Source organism: Pagrus pagrus (genome assembly GCF_965226575.1).
Source record: "Pagrus pagrus genome assembly, chromosome: 9".
NCBI lineage: Eukaryota > Metazoa > Chordata > Actinopteri > Spariformes > Sparidae > Pagrus > Pagrus pagrus.
In genome coordinates this window covers 22,309,812-22,328,635 of record NC_140193.1, presented here as the reverse complement: position 1 = coordinate 22,328,635, position 18,824 = coordinate 22,309,812, and the positions used below count along the sequence as shown (strand labels likewise).

Genomic DNA, 18,824 nt, shown 5'->3' with positions numbered 1-18,824 from the left:
TTTAGTGCTGTATACCATGTTACTGGTTGCTGGTGGTAGCCTCATACTTGGTGTACACACTAGCTAGGACAGGTGCCATTAATTTTATAGCTGTGTAGTTCAGTAGAAAGAAAATAGCTCCCTCTTGATGTTTTTCAAATGTATTTTGTGGCACTTTGAGCACCACAAGCAGAGTACCATCTAGTTACATTATATTTGATAGAAGGCAGTCATCTCTACGGCCGATACCTCCAAAACTCACCAACTCACTAAATCAAGATGGATAAAAAGCACTACAGATAAGAAGAAACAAATTAGATAAAACACAGATTTGCAGGAGCGATATGGAATTTGACATTAACCTGATTTAAGACATTCCTAATATTGTGCTAATTGTATCAACATCACGCACCATCTAAAGTGGACAAACGCAGCTAAAAAGATGGATTTTAGTTTGGCGCAGAACAAGTGAAGAGCGATGCTAAATAAATGAATCTAAATTATCCTTAATAAACCTGCTGTGCTCAATTCTTCTCACTCAGCGAGACAGTTTGACATGAAAGATCAACCACATACGCGCATGCCATATGTCCCAGCCAACCACAACCCACAGGCAGGAAAACAAAATAGGACTACCAGCATTACCACAGTTTTCCAAATCTGGGTGGAGGAGCGGAGGAAGAGAGAAGCCAAACTTAACAGAGACATGAACTCAGAAACCACAGACAGAGAGAATGAGAGAACACAGCAAGACAACACTGGGCCAAGAGAAACACAATATTGAAAGATAAAAAAGGACTCCAGCTGGGTCTCAATCATTTATTAGGTTCAAGAAAAAAAAAATGTTACAGTTTATACATAAACAACTAATCTCACTTGAAGGTGGAATTTGATTTATTAGTAAAAACCAGTGATAAGATAAAGAGAAAGAGGAATAAGCAAGCTTTACTTGGAGGTGATATAACGAGCTAAACAAACAAAGCCTTCCTTCATGGGAACTACACCTCCCATAAGCCATCACTTAGCTAGTGTTCCCAACATGGGGCAGTTTCATTGACACATCATTAATACCGACATGGTGGTGAAATTGATCAAATAAAGAAAAAACAATCAAACAAAAAAACAGACAAAACAAACGACGGACGGGTAACTTTTCATTTAGATAGTGTCTTATAAATGCATCTATACACTGTAAACTCAACACAACCGGCTGAGATGCTTGTCATTGACGTGCGAGACACAAATGCAGAATGTTGATGCGGATCTCACTCGCGAAATGAAGCGTTACCATCAAAAGAACAGTTTGTGCACCAGCCTGTTTTGGTCTTCCAGGTGTGAACATACAGACTGGTTACATTTTTACCATGACAGACACGAGAGGGCAGAGCCGACAGATGTGGCTGTGACAGGAGAAGAGGGGAAAATAACACAAGGAACACACACCGGGGCCAAAACAGAGCGGTATGTTGGAGAGACAGCATACAAACACTAACCATCAGACTGGGGGAGTTGCTTGTTTCATATTTGGACTTGATATTGGTACGAGAGGGGGAGGAGGGGATGCAGAGCAGTAGATCATATTTCCTGCACCCACGCCAAACAGTTGGAGCCACATATAGAGTAGGGGGTTTGATGGGTGTGTGAGGATCAGTAACATCCGCTATCCTCTTTTACCGGTATCCAGGGCCTGGCTGAGTGTAGCCCTGGCCATAAGGAGGGCGGTTGCGGGCATAAGGGTTAGCAGCGCCTGGTGGAGGGGTGGCGGTGGTGCCTGGAGGTGGGGTGTATCCGGGGCGGGGTTGGTACCCTGAGCCGGGCTGGGAGCTGGGCGGCATGCTGTAGTTGGCAGGCTGCGAGGCCTGGGAGGTATAGTTTTGGGGAGGGAAGGTTCCTGGTGGGTACTGCTGGGCTCCCTGAGATGGATGGGGCTGCTGCTGGCCACCCTGGAAGCCCGGAGCTGGAGTCGGACCGGGAGCCGGAGCCTGGGAGGCGGGAGGCGCGTAGTTCTGAAACTGCTGCTGCTGCGGCTGAGGTGGGCCAGGCTGAGGGGCTCCAGGCTGAGTGCTGTATCCTGCAGAGAGAAGGAGGAAGGGAGGGAGGTAGTGTCTTTAATTCATTCTACAGAGGGGAAAGAGCGGCAGCAGCTACCTTTTTTCTTTTTAAAACCCTAACTATTTTTACTCTTACCAGCATACTGCATACCGTACTGCTGCTGCTGTGGGGGAGCGCCTGGTTGCTGAGGCGGGTATCCACCTGGAGCCTGGTACTGGTACACCTGACCTGAAGAGACAGGAACAAGAATCATCAGTACACAAGAACCACAAAAATAACATAATGTGGGCCACTATCCATTACATCTGTGGGCCCATTTATACTTTCGTATCTGGATGCAGATGCAGGTGCCACAGTTTGGCATCAAACCTGGGTGCATACAGCTTTTGTACATGGGGCACATGCTCTAGTAAGCAACTGACGCGCCCCGTGATTTAGTACATCAGCTCTCCTTCGAAAGACCACTCACAGTTACACACATATACTTACACTGTACTTACAGTGTGGGGAAGTAAAGTGTACATGTCTTAGAAAGATGCATTTGGTACTTTTTACTCCTCTACATTTATTTGATCACTTAAGTTACAGTTACTGTGAAGATTACATGCTGCATCAGATGCAAAGTTGCACATTTTTTGCTGAATATTGGATCTGATAAGCAACCTGTCAGATAATCTGTTAACCCATAATATACAGTTTATATATACATGTAGATATATATGTGTAATTTACTTTTAAATGTACTTCAGTAACAAAAGTATAAGTGAGATGTTAGGTCAAGTACTATTCATATGAGTGACTTTCATTGTTAACAAAAACACATTTTAACACATTATCTTTATTTTACTCAAGTAGGGGTACTTTTTACAACATTGCATTTTAACGTATGGCTGGAATTCAATGTTTTATATATGATAGCTATCCATGATGCATGAAGTAAATAAGTGTATAAGGGGTCTCTGTATCTTCACAGAAACACCTGTGCATCTGGACAGAATCACACACGGCTTCAGTGCAAACAGCTGCAACCACTTTGATACAAGTATTTGTTGCTAAAAGCCGGTGCTGCCCACAGGTATCTGTCTACAGCACTTTACAGTAAGAACTGGCTTTGAGCTGGAGAGCAGCGTGCAGGTGCCCGAGCAGACATTAACAAACACAAAACTGAGGCTGACATATGTGTTTGTTAAAAATATTACGTGCACACTGGAGTGAATGACTCAGGCAAACTTGGTGCATCAGGACAAGAAATTGTCCACTAGACATGTCTGTTCGCAGACAGCAACTTCCTGCTCTACTTTTATAACCCATGACTTCACCAGTCCACACTGCATACGTGCACATGTGGAGGATGGTCTCATGTCCACAACTCCAGTCATCTCAATGATGTGCCTTAAATAGTAATTCTTTAAATGCTTCTGAAAGCCTGGAACATTATGTTACACTCACTAACAACTTTTGAGCAACACGATGAGTAATCAGTAATATTATGCTCGACAGTGAAGTCATGCACATCCTTATTTTCCTTGTTATTTTACATTTGCTCATCAAGTTTTCCAGTGAATGCCTGAATGTTCAGCAAACATGCAAAAATTTGGCGAGCTAGTGTTCTCCCTTAACGAGGCCCAACTCCTCTCCTTGCTGCCATATAAATTGGGGTGACGGCATATGAAGTTAAGAAAAGAGAGAAGGAAGAATGAAAGTAGGTTCACTGGTTTAAATACTGGTAAAACTGGTGCTGATTTTCCACTCTGTAAGAGGGCTGATACTGTGACGCATTACAATTTTTTAAAGGTCAAAATAAGATAAAAGCTGAAAGGAGTCCTGTTCGTACTGACCGAGAACCTCAATGGACTCAGACTAGCTAAGAATATGCAGTGTGAGATGCCCTTCTTCTAAGACATGGTCTAAGAGTTGACTATGGGCTAACATTTCCACACACCCATTTTTAACCCAGGGCGATTATACGATTTACGCTGCACTTCTACTTGCACTCAGTTAAATGTTTGCTGGAACATACAGCCAATGTTTACATACTAGAATGATGCTACTGGCACCTTTTAGCCCTGTGTTTTGTGGATTTTTAGGGAATAACCCCACCAATTCGGGGCTATCCCAACAGGCCCCAGGATAAAGTCGGGGTTAGCTGACTTTAGAATATGCCATGACTGTGCCAGTTTCAAATCTTTCTTAGTCTGGGGCAAACAAGGTTTTAGGATTACTCCCTGAAAATCAACTAAACAACTGTCTTAAATGTGCCAGTGTGAAATGGAGCTAAAATAAATAGAGTACTCACATGTCATTCTAGAATCTAACATTATTCACGTGTTGCTACGGACATTTAATTCAGGGCTAGCTGAAGTACAGTGTGAATTGGATAACCCTAGACTTAGGTCAACCCTAGGTTAACAATGTGTGTGAAAAGGGCTTTTTCACACTGCAAAGCTAAAAGCATTCTTGGAACCTTCTTAATCCCAAATTAAAGGGGCTGATAGCGGCAGACTAAGAAAGCGTTCACACTGACACATTCAAAGTGGGCTAACCGTGACTTTCTGGCCCTGCTCGGGAGCAGTGTTAGCCCTGAGCTTGTGTGGTTATCTGAGAAAACAGACTAAACACAGGGCTAGATTGTGCCAGTGTGAAACAGGGTGAGAGTAAAATATGGGTTATTCTGTGTTGCAACTTACACAAGCTGTGTGCTGGAAGTTCAGTGTGAACTGTAAAGCCCTGGGCTTAGGTTAACCCTGGGTTAACAATTTGTGTGTGAGAAGGGGCTCGTTACCCAAGGGTCAACTCTTACAGAGAATATACGTGTAAAAGCCCTTAAGAATACTTACAATACATTGTGAAAAGCACTAGAAATAACTCTCTCTCTTGTAACAAATATTGTGTTCAAGCAGCTGAGGCTCAATCATTAGCAGAAAACAAGTTGTATTGCTTTGCATTGATCTGGAAGACACTTGACAACTAAATATTCAGCTTGAAACAGTGTACCACTTTTTATAAGCTTTGACGTGATGTGGCAACCATCTGTTATCTCTCTGACAGCACCTTTTACATGAACACCATGGTCTTTATTGTGTGAAGGCATGTGTGTTAAATTGGCTTCTTCTCCTATTCTCCTCAGACTGTAATCCATCACGAGTGTTATGTAAGAGCGATGGAAGGATGCGTGGCTGTCAGACCCCTTTGGCCCTGGGGAGTCCATTTTGCTCCAGTGGAGCCAAGAGGTCAACTATGAGCCTGCTGAGCGCTCACAGGACAAAGCAACGACAAGGGGCTCACTGAACACAGAGCTGCTTTACTTCAGGAGAAAGAAAAGCCCCAAGTTGGGAAAAATTATGTTCACTGGAACAAAGATGCAGTTGGCTGTAATTCTGCTGACCCCTAAACATGCCTGAAGAAGTAGTCATGAGAACAGGTTCTATTTTTAAATAAACATTTCACACCAAACACACATCTGCCCATCTGATAAAGGGCCTCACGCTAATGTTTGAGCCGCTGCTACATGTGTTTACAGTTTCTTTCTTGCACAGATGTAAATTACTGCCAAGGGTCTCTCAGCATCTTGACGGACAACAGGTTGAAATCTTATGGATCTTGTTAGCAGCATTCTTATGTTACCAAGTAACCCAAGCTTTCATTAAAAGGGAGCTTGAGGCTGCCTTTAAAACGGCCACACGTGCTCAGTTGGCATCCAAACCGATGTATTACCTTTAACAGATTTTTGCGGCTGCTCTGTTTTGCCTTGAGGTTGTCATACTGATAAACAGTCTGCAACCAGAGACAGGAATTATATGAGGACAAAGAGTGAGCAGTGAGGAGAGGCTTGGCAGGATTTAATTTAATGTCGTCGTGTGCCAACCATCTGCAGCAAGGAGAGGATGAACTGTTGCCACGTTGGGGTTGGAGATGTATCTAACAACCTGCTGCAAGGGTACAAGACGGTACCAAGGAAAAAGCTCCCAATTTGTATAATGACAATACTTTACTGATCTCTTCTTTTTTTTCAGTAGGTTTGCCTGCGTCCGTAATACTACCACTTGGAGTTGCTGAATGTTTCAATCTTTTATCGACCCAGTCAAGTTTTTTGGTCCCAATCCGAGTTCTTTAACACTGGATATCTCCTCAGAGTCTGATACTTAATATATTTACATAAAGGTTGATTTAATATGTACTTGACACACTGAAATAACAGCTGTAGTAATCTTAAACACATTTGTTCTGAGCTACTTGATCCAAATACTGAAGGTCCCGGTTCAAACATTTTGATTTTAAAAGCTAAAATCGATATAATGTGACTTTAATAATAACTGTGAGAAGGCAACACTTGACATTGACTCCTGGAATTGTATCTTTTTTTACTTTTTTTTAAATTTCAACTTCACTGACCGCTTGCTAAGAAGTTTTCACACACTCTTGATTGCATCGCATTGTGTTAAGACACAACAACTGACTCAGAGACTCTGAGTGGTGTGAGGTGTGTCAGGTACAGTAGTTTATTGGTTATTATGATGATAAATTTAGGTTTGCCTGGCACCAACTTGTAATTCTGTGTGACCTATTTTCTCCAAATGAGAACTTTGTAACAACCATCACAGAGCAAGGGTGATAATGAACAAAAACATGGCATTTCATTCCTTTCAATTAGCTTGGAATAATGCTAATTTGTGTACCCGTGCAGAGCTTAGACTCCATGATAGCATCCCTCCATTATCACATCTATTTATGCCTAGAAAACAGTCAGAGTCAAACATCAAATCAGCAAGAATATGTGACTTATTAGACAAGAAAAGCTGTTATTCTTCCAAACTGTTTTGTTATTGAAGAAAGAAAAAGCAATATGAACAGCTTGCAGTTGAGCTGGCTGTTTGTGTGCAACATGGCGTGTTGCTGGCTAACCCAGTGACTGAATAAGTTTCTCTCTGGATAAACTGAACTCTTTTAGAAGCCTTTGGAGAGGCCCAGTAAGTCCAGGCCAAACCACAAACCACCAGTTAAATGGAAGTAGTCATACCACATGTGTGTTGATCTTCAGTGTTGCAGGTGTGGTTAGGAGTCAGCAGTGTTACTGCTCTCACAGGGTGCAAAGAAAAAAAAAAGTCATCTCTTTTGCTCCAGTGGTCTCCTCCTTCAGCTGGGCCAAACCACAGGCTGAAAACAATCCAATCCACTAACAGCAATTTAACAAACAATATGATATGCACCTCAGTGGCTGCACCTGCCTGGGCCTTTCTACACAACAAAAGCCAGAGAATTCCCAAATGTCAAGTGAGATGCTTGGATAAAAGAAATGGACGTGCGAGATTGGCACAGAAGATCATTTTTTCCCCTGAGCTGGATCACAGAGCGGTAGTCCACTGAGAAAACTGAGCAACATAAGTCTTGTTGTTTTGCCAACATCCTGCCCAATGCTTAGTTAATTTATCTTTATCTAGGCCTTGGGTCTGGGTCCAACATATGCATGTTAAAGATCTCACACAGGGGAGAGCTGTGATAAGGTCTTTGCTGCATGAGATAAACTCTAATTCCCTGGATACTCTTGTTTACACAGTGTTGATTAAGACTCCACTGCAGTAAGACTCTAAGTTCATTTTTCTTTCTTTGAAAGCTGCTGCTTCAAAAGCAGCATGGATCAGATTTCAGTTTGCTTTACTTAATAATAATCTTCCACTGCATTATAGATCACCTCATTTAATAGCTGGCAGGAAAAAAGTGATATTGTCTGTAATCCAATACAAAATAAAAAAAGGTAAGTGGAATTTAACCAACACAGCTCACAAAAAAATGGAAGTGAGTATTTTTCCGGTGCATTCTTTGATCCCAGTCCGTCATACATGTACTATATCACATTATATAGAATAGACTCAGACAAGCGTGGCATGAAATTACACCTTACATACAGCAGGACTGCACAGACTGTGGCAGTGGCTGCAGATTTACTCTTTTAGTCTCCGTTATGAAGAAAAGGGCGTAGTTCTGCCCAACAGGCAAGTACTGCCCCGTATGTGCATGACCTGAGCTGAAACAAGACTGAACTCATATAAACAACATAATAGAAATAATAAAAACTTCAGTTTGAAGTGTTTATGATTCAGTAAGTTTATATTAGCTTTCACGGTGGTACAGTGTGTGTAAGTCGACTAGGCGGGATGTTTACACAGGACACAAGAGCCCCAGGACCCCTGCACAGATTATCTGGTGCTGCTTTTTCAAGATTTTTTCTTTTGTTTGACTTTGATAACAAAGTTCAGTTGGAGTACATTTAAATCTATTCAACACAAATCTTCAAATTAAAGAAATATTACAACACTGACTAACATATGAATTATGGCAAGAACTTGAGAGGGGAGTTGCATATCGTTCTGGGTGGGGGTTTGCTAATACTACTAACGCAGAATGTTTAAAAGATTAACTACCATGCCAGCTACAACTCACCAGGGGAGTCAGTAAGATCCCAGGCAGTGCTACTCTACAAAAGAGCTAGGATCGGTAGTTCAGGGAAACACATTAAAACTCGCTCAACAGGGGGTGACATTTTTATGAGGCTTCGTTGGTGGTAATTCCTGAAAAATACCCCGTATAACAGCACCACTATAAAAGCAAGTGTAATTGCTTAAACCGCCCTTACTGCAGGGTCTCCAGCCCCCTGTGATCATTTGGATTAACCCTGTTGTGCATTCTAACAAACACAGACCCTACCTGCCTCAGACTAAGTGTGTGTTCACCAATTATATGTTAAATATGGCATAAGGGAATTTGTGTTTTCATGGGGATGCAAGTGTCTCACCATCCATGCCAGCTGGGGGTCCCTGCTGTACTCCAGGATATGGAGCCTGTGGTTGGGGGGGCACTGCTGGCTGAGGTGCTGCAGACGAGGAGGAGGCAATGCTGTCAGGGGTTCCTGAGCGCTCCTCTGGTGCAACTGCAGGGGGAGCTACGCAGGTGGAAGGGGGGGGGCAGACATGTGAAGGAGACATGTATTCTTTATATGATAACTATGTGCTGAAAAAAATCAAATGCTTAAAAAAATAAATAGCATTTTCTGCTTTTTGCAGTTGGACAGTGTGTTATACCTGGGGCCTGGTCCTCGCTCAGGCCAAAAGCGGAGATGACGTTCTTGCTGACCTCGTCTTGGTTTTTTAACGGGTCGAAGGCTGACATGCTGGCTGCACTGACTGGAGTGGCCTGTTTCACTGTGGGGTCTGCTGCCACCACTTTGCCTTCTCGTCCATCCACTGATTCTAGAAACACCAAAGCAGAAACGTTTAAGAACCAGGAAAGACAAAGTGTGGCAATAATGCAGTGACTGTATGCAACATTTTGCTCTTGTTTGTGTTGACCACAAAACAAAAGATTTATTATTACACCATCAACACAAACATGTAGCAGAAGGAGGATTGAGTGTTCTTCGCAAACACTGTCCAAGCCTCATAAAAGAACTTGATTATCTGACTCAGAAGAACAAATCCCCTTGTTTGTCTCAGCATAGTGCCAGATTGCAAAATACAGATCACCCCTGTTTATTATGCTCCTTAATTCCAGCCAAATCACATATAAATATGTTCTTGTTTACTCTCAGTGAGTTACAAACAGCCGAACAGTCAGTCAGCAGTCAGTTCTAATATAAACGCCTACTACCATATTGTTAAACGACCACACGTGTTCGTCACATTAAGTCTTCGGTCACAGTTATGATGACAAGGGAAGGGCGTGTGTGCGTATGTGTTTGGGTGTTAGTGACCACAAGCTAACTGGACAGAACCAGTATGCAGGCAGTACATGAAGCACATTGAAGCTACAAATGTAGTGTACAATTCCAGACAAACCTCAAGGTGAAAAAAGTTTTATTCCAATTATTCCAACAATAACTGAACCTTATAAACTGTCTCAGTCTGGTGCCAGTGTCTCTGTGGGTTATACATCTTACTGTTCGGGCAGTGAGCATGTGGAATGTGAACAAGTGTTATTTGTTAACAAGGGCGCGTGACTCCCATCAGTGGGATTAAGAGATCTAAGACACACAAAAAAAAAAGAAACCAAAAGAGAAATAAAACTGTCTGGACTGTGTTTATATGTGTGTACATGTGCCATTACCTATGGTCTCACAGATGCTGGATTTTTGTGGCTAATACTGACAATGATATTTGACAGGTGAACAATTCTGACAACAGTATATTGGCTAAGTAATAGTAATAATAGCAATTAGTTGTTTGTTTGTTTTTACATGAGCCCAAAACATAAATAAACAAACTTGATACAGATCCCTTAGGTTTGCTGTTTTTTATTTTAAGAAGTGTGACCAACATATTAAGCAGGACATTTTTCAGCTGGGAAAAAAAATAAAATTCAACATGTCAGTGCTCTCCAGTAGGCGAACTACGTAATGGTGACACTGTTTTCAAAATGAATTAAAACTTAGTTTGGCATTTCTGTACTGCAATTTCATGTAACATGTTACCTAGAGCTGCAATAATTAGTTGATTAAACTAACTATTTTGATAACTGATTCATTGTTTCATTCGTTTTCAAGTAAAACCATCAAATATTTACTGATTCCATCCTCTTAAATGTAAGGATTTGCTGCTCATCATTTATAAATGAAGAGTTTTGAGGTTTTGGACTGTTGGTTGGACACAAGATGCGATGTAAAGATGTCAAGTTGGGTTCCAGGAAACTGAGATGACATCTGACATTCTATAAACTATACGATTAATAAATTAACTGTGAAAATAATTAGCAGATTAAATGACAATGAAAATAATCGCTAGTCCCAACCTAATGTTGATTAAAATACACTTATCAGCCACACCAGGTGACAGGTGTGCCATCTGGGAGTGCTGTTGCCTTGAGGAGGTGTACTTGGTTTGCGACAATGTTTTGGGAGCTGTCAGTGGGTTTAATGTTGAGGCTGATCGGTGTATATCCTGATACAAACATAATTGCAATAAGCTAATATCAACTAATTTTTTGGCCTACAGCAGCCAACATGAATGTGTATGCGGGTGCTTACCACTGTCCGGTGCAGTAGCAGCCAGACCAGGCTCTGTGGGGGGTTCAAGGCTGTCCAGCAGGTTGTTGACTTTGTTCCTGAGCTCAATGAGCTCCCTGCGCAGATGCTTCACCTGACTCGACTCCAAAGGCCGCGGCTGACCATTCACTGCACATAATGAGAGATGAAGAGAGAGGGAAAATGTGAGCAAATTAAAACAAATCCCTGCTATTTGTTTGGGGAGTATGATTAAGCAAAGTCAAACATTTCTCCAACTCTGCGCAGCCGACTCCATTTGTGTGTTAGACTTCAAGAAGGGTGATGGATAAAACGGTTCTCCTGATCGCTTTTACAGACAGCAATCCCCTGGTCCTTACCTTTATTAATGGGGGCTTTTTATACATTACTGAATCTGGATCTCATTAATTCAGATCATTTCCCACTTGGGACGATGTTGTCTTGAACTTGAACTGCTGGTTCAAGTTGCTGAGTTGCTGAGTTATAGCCATGAGCTCCCAGGAATATCTGGGTCAGACTGCGCAGAAACGTGTCAGTAGCCAGCAGATGGTGAACCAAACAACAATTGAGCAGGAACATTAAATAGATTTGATTGTAAGGGGCTATCAGCTGGTGATATACAGCTACCACTGAGAGGCATGTCATGGAGGTATAATGTTGTTGGTTATATTCTTAGATGTTTTTTAACTGGTACATTATGATTAACAGTTAAGTGAAATGTCAAAATGCGTGGTTATACAACAACATCTACTAACGTAAAATAAACACAGTACACACATGAACTCCGCAGTTCAGTGGTCTGTAAAAGCTACAGTAAGCATGTGTACAGTATGAATGATGATCTGTCCCAGTTGTGTTGGCTCCACACTCTGAATACATGGGATTATAGAGATCATCTATCACATGGTTGAATCCACAAAGACAGTCACAATAGCAGCCAGGCTGACAGAGAGAGCTTCATCATCACACCCTGCCAGAGAGGTATTTAACTAACAATGGAGCTGGAAAATGCTGGGAGAAAGGACACTGGTTGGTCATGCTCACTTATGAAATAAAATCATCAATCAAACCAACAGGTCCATTATTACGCTGCCAATCTGCAGGAAACACGGGACAAAATTCTTCACATCCCTTGAACCTGTGTGACCTGCACCACGCGGGTCACTCTACCTTCTTTCAACCCTCATTTCCCCACTAATAATTCATGTAGAGGGGGGAAATTTCCATCGCAAACAACAACAGCGAGAGTAGCATTCACTGGACATTCCTCTCTCTCACAACGTTTTCTCTGTTTGAGTGGATAATGCTGAACAGAGAAGCACGGGGTCATGAGGCTCTTCGCTGAGAGACGGGCTGCCACAGACTCCAGCTACTCCTGCTCTTTCTGAATCTCTACACGTTTAAGAAAAATCAGTTCCACGTGAGGTCATGACACGCAAACATGAGCCAGATTTGATAGAGAGGAAGTAACTTTTTTTTTTTTTTTAAATGAAGAGACACATCTTACAACTCCCTGGCTAATAATAGCAGCAAGAGGACGGAGCAGAGGAAACAACATCATGTTGTCATTCCAGATTTTAAGAGGAGACTTAGTTACTGTATTTCTAACTTTGTGTGAGCCATTTTGAGTTTATAATCTAGATTACATTATTAAATTTGAAAGATGCAAGATGGTTCTATGGCTTTGTGTCATTTTTTATTTATTTATTTATTCTACATCCGATAGCAATTTTCTGTAGACTCAACATCTTAAAGATTGACTTTTATGAAGATTTATGCAGATATCACCATAATGTTAAATCTTAATTTCCTGGCAGGAAGCAGTAAAGCTCCCAAACAAATTTAAAATATTCTAAGCACAACACTGGGACACAGCGCTGAATGAGTAAACATTTACTGGAACTAGAATAAGTTATGAACATTTGAAAAACAAATGCTATGTAAAGATGGCCTGCCAGGAGACTCTGATCATGAGCCTTGTATGACCTTATATGGGTATGTATGTTTTGCCATGATTGAAAGAAAAGTGTCCCAGCTGGCACGTCAGATGAGTCCAGCCCCTGTGAGCCTTCAAATGACAAGTGGGTAAAGCTAAAGGATGGATGGAATACAGTTCATCATTAACTTGTGTGTTTGCCTTCATGCCCTCAAATACATTAAGTCATTTTTACAAAACAGACAAAATTCACTAAAAGCTTAAATGAATTATGTTGAGTGTATTGTAGTGCATTGTATATAATTATTGTTTGGGGTGGCTGTGGCTCAGGAGATAGAGCAGGTTGTCCACTGATCGGAGGACTGTGGTTTGATTTCTTGGCTGCATGACAAAGTTTTCTTGGGGGAAGATAATGCACCGCAAATTGCTCCCAATTGCTGTTCCATCAGTGTGTGAGTGTGTGTGAATGGCTCAGAATAGAAGAAAGATAGATAACATGGGGTGCTGGGGACAGGGAGCTCTGTATCGCTCTTGATTAGCAGGTCGACACCTTGCGACAAGTGCTGCAAAGAGCTTTGAGTAGTCAGTAGACCAGGAAAGTGCTGTATACATTTACCCATAAAGCTACAGTTATATTACACGACGTTAACTGGCTGTGTTGTTACTATGTGAAAAAAACAGGCCTCAACCTGACATGTTGGGGTGTGGTTAACTGGTTGTTGTGAATTGTTATTAATTCTTCTATGGCCTTCACCCGTAGTTGCAATGACTCAGTGGCTATGGATTTAGCTGGGATGGCACATAACTAAGATTAAGACTAGAAGCGAGTATTAGTTGCACAAACAACTTTTATGAATCATCCATCCACTGTCTATCACTTTGTTTGTGTGCTGAATCAGTGCTAAGAAACACACAAAAATTCCGGCCCAAACTGGTCAGATGGGAGTGCACACAACTTTCATTTGCATAGAGAGGAGCTGTGGTGTGTTGTGTGAAACATAAGCTGGACTGCCCTCCAGTGACGGGTTACTGTAACAGCTGATGTGAGGCATCTTGGCCTACAGTTTACCATGATGATGCTATCACATGATTTGAGACAAGACATCTAAAGGCTTGAACTTTGAATTCCTTATGGCAAAATTCACTTGCATGTCAGTGTATGTCTATGATGGGGCGACAGAAAGGAAATGACTTCAATATCTTACCAAACAAGGTCAGTTTGAGTATTCTACTGCACTGGATGGCGAAGGAGAGGTCGGAGCTGTCAAAGATAGTGATGAGGTCATCATCTAGAAAAGGGGAAAAGAGAGACCAATGATTCACTGAGAGGGAAATTGTCTCTATGACAAGACAAATGTGAAGATACCAAAAGAAACAACACCTTTATTCCATTTTTGGAAGTACATGGTTAAGCAACAAAGCCAGTGTCAAAAACTACACACTATCACACATCTTTAATCAGCATTCATGCTCTTACCCTCGAGACCAATAAGGATCGACAGCCTATGTTCCTCACTCACCTTCATCCTTGTATTTGATGGTAACCTCGTCGTTACTCTGCAGCTTTCCCCTGAAGACGCGCTGCATCATCAGCACTAGCTCATCATAAGTGATGTCTTCGTTATGGATAGGGATGCGTCTGATGTCGTCGCCCAACTGGGCTTTGATGATCAGCTTCCCGCTCAGGTCCAGCTGGCCGTTCATGGTGCCGTCCGACCTCTTCTGCTCCCACCACTTAACAGAGGAGAGGCAGTTGTAAAAACAACCAGCCGAACAACATGCCTGTGTGTTGTCCTAGCTCTCCTTCTCTTGTTCTCAATGCAAATTAGGGCACATTTGAATTTTAGTCCTGAACTATGACAACTTAGCAATAGCTGAACTGGACTAACTGTGATCATATATGGATAAATACAGAAGAAAAGCTATCGTCCATAAAATTGGTTAAGAAGGTCATCAGGTAAGACTGGGCCTGTGTAAGTAGGTTAACAGGTCAGGGGAAGTGTTTGCTGTGACAGTTGCTATCTACAACAAAAATCTGGTCATTACTTTAACAAGGACAATGGGATTATGTTTCATTAGCAGCTCCTTTATACTGTAACAGAGCTTTATTGTCTTCCCTAAAAGCATTATGATAATTACAACAAGAGGGACACAGCTTCTCTTTATTAAGGATTTGGTCTAACAGTCTACTTTAACCTTTAACAATGAGGCTCTCTCTCTGCAGGGTTTATACTGATTATAATTTGAAAATCCAATCAAGACTAGGCCTATGTAGTATCTCACAATATCACACAGCTTCTCTTGAACTGAGTCTAAAGGTCAAACATCAGCCAGTGAGGTGGCAGCAACATTTCTATGCTATTACAGAACCTCTCTAGACTTTGACCCAAAATATCAACGATTCAGATAAGAGAATCAAAGCATCCAACCAAGTTTACTGGATCTTTCAGAATCATATAAGTGAACATGTGTGTGTTAGGCAGGTTAAACTCACAGGTTTGCAATCATAGATCTGCAATGTAACTCTAACTTACATTCATTCATTCAGATAAGTTAGCATCAACAGTTAAGCTCTCTCATTGATCTGATCGTGTGTCTGTAGTTACTAGTTGGATTAACCATGACATTACCTGCTGATGTTTATGGCTGGTCAATATATAACAGTGGATTTAATTCCACAAATGCTGCAGCTCTGACTGCCCTAGCCAGATGAGTAATTGGCTGGATGCTAGGGATTGTGTGGTAGCTAACCTTTAGCATAACGTCACAGTGAACACTATATTAAAAAGAGGACGACAACAAACTAATTTCTATTGAGACTAGCTCCACAAAATGAACGTCCGGGACGTCGGGACTGAATGTTTAACATGCTATTGTCAAATGACAAGTGTGGCTAAAGCTAATAGTTAAAGAGGCTCAATCGCACAGTCATCTGTCATTGGCCCGTGAACAGCAATCTAGTGACTGCTATCGTTAACATTTGATAGGCCTTTTCATCATTGTCATGTCAATGACGATAATATAAACTATTTATGCGAGTAAAAAACAATATTATAGTTAATCTCCCTTTGTATAATGTCATGTGTTGAAGTAAAATAGCCTTAATTTCACTTTATAGACATCAGCCGGCTAAGAGCGATTTCATATGCAACTTGGAATTGCTATCTTTAACAGGCATTCAGAGCTAAGTAAACCAGCATTTTCTTCACCCAGTAATGTATCAACTTTGCTTTCCTAAAAATCAGAATCGATTCAAAACTGGGTAACTTCCTACTGATCAGTCTCGACACCTGTTTGGGCGAGCTAGTGTAGTCTAGCTCCCTGCGTACCGAACGTAACATTAGCTTGCTGCTAACTAGCAGGCTAACTACTTAGCTTGCTAGCTAGCAAAATACAGCTCAAATAGAAACTGCTGCTTGCTTTAAACTGCGTTATAGTACAGTTGGACCCCAGACACAAGACAATCTATTACCTGAATCAGACGACTTGACCACGCTGTGTTTCACAGGTTTCCACAAACCGTGAAAATTAAATATGTTAGCTAGCCTAGCTGAGCCCGGGTGCCAGCATCAGGAAGTGTCCTACAAACTGTAAACGTCAAACAGTACGTGGCATTCCGTGCGCGCAGCCGCAGACCATCTGGGACAAAGTGCGTGATCGACTCACCTAATTGTAAAGACTGATGATCAAGCATCAATTGTGACAAGCTCAACAGCATTCATTTCCTTTTTTTTCTATTTAGTTTATTTGGTGTAAAATGCATATTTCACTCACATACACAGGCTTAATAAATTAGCTTTCTGATGCTGAAAGAGAAAACAGGCAGACAGCTATTGTGACTATGACCTTTATTTTTTAATAGGCAAGATGCAATCTGAAGGGGGAAAAAGATATTGTGATAGGTAGACTTATTGAATGGTACAACGTCAGCACATCTGCACATACAGTACCAATTTCTAAGCAAAATATGTATGTTGGAACATTCATGCCCTCACTGATGTATAAATAAACACCTTTACATGTATACTGTTCAAATCATGGCAACATTTTTAGAGTGATGACAATGATGTCCTGGTTATCAATGATCTACTTCTCTGTCTGGAGAAAAGCTGCAAATTAGACTCAGTCCTGAAGAGGGTACAAAGCAAATGAATGCTATGTTTATGGATGTTGTTAAGATGCCACTCCCGGTTGAGTGCTTTAAATGAATGAATGAATGATGACAAAAAAATCCAGGCTCCTGCATAAATTGTACATCTTCCTCTATTCTACACTGTTGGCTAACATATAATGTCACATGATAATATCTGCAATAACTATAAGCTGACATGAAGACTCATAACTTTATGCATAAATTAAGATAAAAACACAGTTTTGCCCAGTCACAGCTTTGGTCACTCCATTATTTCTTCTTCTTCTCCTGAGTGGTGTTAAACCATGAGTCTAACAGCTTTTTCATGTAATATAACTGCCAACCATGCACCTGAACAGCAACTATCATGATGAGGTACATAACAGTCACTGCAGAGAAGCCAAAAATGAAGCGGTAGGCCTTTCCGTGGCGGTACAGTTGCTGCGCCACAGGGAACATCTCCATTCCACCATATATGAGAGGTGCTATGGAGAACAACCCTGCGCTGATCATGGATATGACCAGGTAACTGATATTGTTCTTTGGCAGTGACAGGCTGCTGCAGAGCAGAGGGAGGAGGCTGAGCAGGTAGGGGTACTCCCACTGGTACGGCATGGACACTGTGTCATGTGACACCAGGTTGAATTGGCTGACAGTCACTTGAGCCGCCACCAGCAGCCAGATGAGAAGATGGACCAGGTTTAACTTCCGGACCTCCGACTTTAGGGAAGCACTGTAAAACCAGAAACAGATAACAAGGTGTATTAATGATCCTTTTTGATGTTCTTAATATCTTGAGGTAACATTTATATTTAGTGATCAGACACAGACAAAGGGTACTTGCCTCATTTGGTAATGTGGGGCTATCCTCTCTCTGTGTTTGAAGTCACTTCCATTGGTACCAGCAGCTCTAGGGCCAACACGTGATGTCATGGTGAGGGAAACCTATTTACACACGAGACAAATCACATTTCACAAGCCAACACTTGACAGAACAAAGGGCTGATTGAATCGTTTGGTCAGTAATATGTGCGGATACAGGGCATAGTGCAGTAACAATTTCCTAATTTCCTGATCTGGCTATCAGAGGAGAGGAAGAAAATAAACAAGCACATAATGACAGGAAATCATCCACAATAAGCCAGACTATTGTCTGATTCTGATACCAAATCGCAAACAGTCGTTTATATTGAAAATGACTCATTTAAGGCAGATACGTTGAGCTGCTGACCGATTTAAAGCAGGCTAGCCTGTTAGCTGCTGCTGCTAGCTAACCTAATTGAGCATTACCTTTAAGAGATACGTACTGTGTGTTGGGGCTGGCGTCGTTTTATATTAGCAGTTTCAGCAGAGTACACCTTCAACACCAGGCGGTGATAACACACAACGTTCAAATGTAACAGCTAACAATGCTTACCGCGGCGTATTTCCTTGACGTTTGTCTGAGCTGCTTGTTTGAATTTGTACCAACAAAAGATGTGACAGATGGATGTTGTAAACAGCTGTGCGCATGCGCACAATGTCGACCAGAAAGCCCTCCTCCCGCAGCATCAGCATCTCTCCTCACAGCAGACAGACAGCCAGCTGGAGCCCATTCATGATTTAGACCGGAAATGACCCTTCTATCATGCCAGGGGCCATTTCTCAATTAAAGCTGCACCAAAGATCACAAAGCATCGACTACCTTGCATTGTATTACCTTATCAGTGTTGCTG

At 41.7% G+C, this 18,824-nt stretch overlaps 2 protein-coding genes across 3 annotated transcripts; both read right to left on the bottom strand.

Annotated features, from left to right (window-relative positions):
- Window positions 1-784: 784 nt before the first annotated feature.
- On the bottom strand, window positions 785-16,591 carry tfg (trafficking from ER to golgi regulator). Its single transcript, XM_084362707.1, has 8 exons — window positions 16,450-16,591; window positions 14,498-14,711; window positions 14,183-14,266; window positions 11,045-11,191; window positions 9,108-9,275; window positions 8,822-8,968; window positions 2,167-2,259; window positions 785-2,050 (listed from the first exon to the last, which is right to left on the bottom strand). The coding sequence occupies exons 2-8, from the start codon at window positions 14,679-14,681 to the stop codon at window positions 1,650-1,652; spliced, it is 1,224 nt and encodes a 407-aa protein (XP_084218833.1). The 5' UTR covers window positions 14,682-14,711; window positions 16,450-16,591; the 3' UTR covers window positions 785-1,649.
- Window positions 16,592-16,808: 217 nt separating this feature from the next.
- On the bottom strand, window positions 16,809-18,608 carry jagn1a (jagunal homolog 1a). Of its 2 annotated transcripts, none has more exons than XM_084361410.1 (3): window positions 18,527-18,608; window positions 17,954-18,054; window positions 16,809-17,842 (listed from the first exon to the last, which is right to left on the bottom strand). In XM_084361410.1, the coding sequence occupies exons 2-3, from the start codon at window positions 18,040-18,042 to the stop codon at window positions 17,380-17,382; spliced, it is 552 nt and encodes a 183-aa protein (XP_084217536.1). In that variant the 5' UTR covers window positions 18,043-18,054; window positions 18,527-18,608; the 3' UTR covers window positions 16,809-17,379. The 2 variants fall into 2 exon arrangements, with proteins under 2 accessions (XP_084217536.1, XP_084217537.1); XM_084361411.1 differs by lacking the exon at window positions 18,527-18,608 and adding an exon at window positions 18,417-18,492.
- Between the last annotated feature and the right edge of the window lie 216 nt (window positions 18,609-18,824).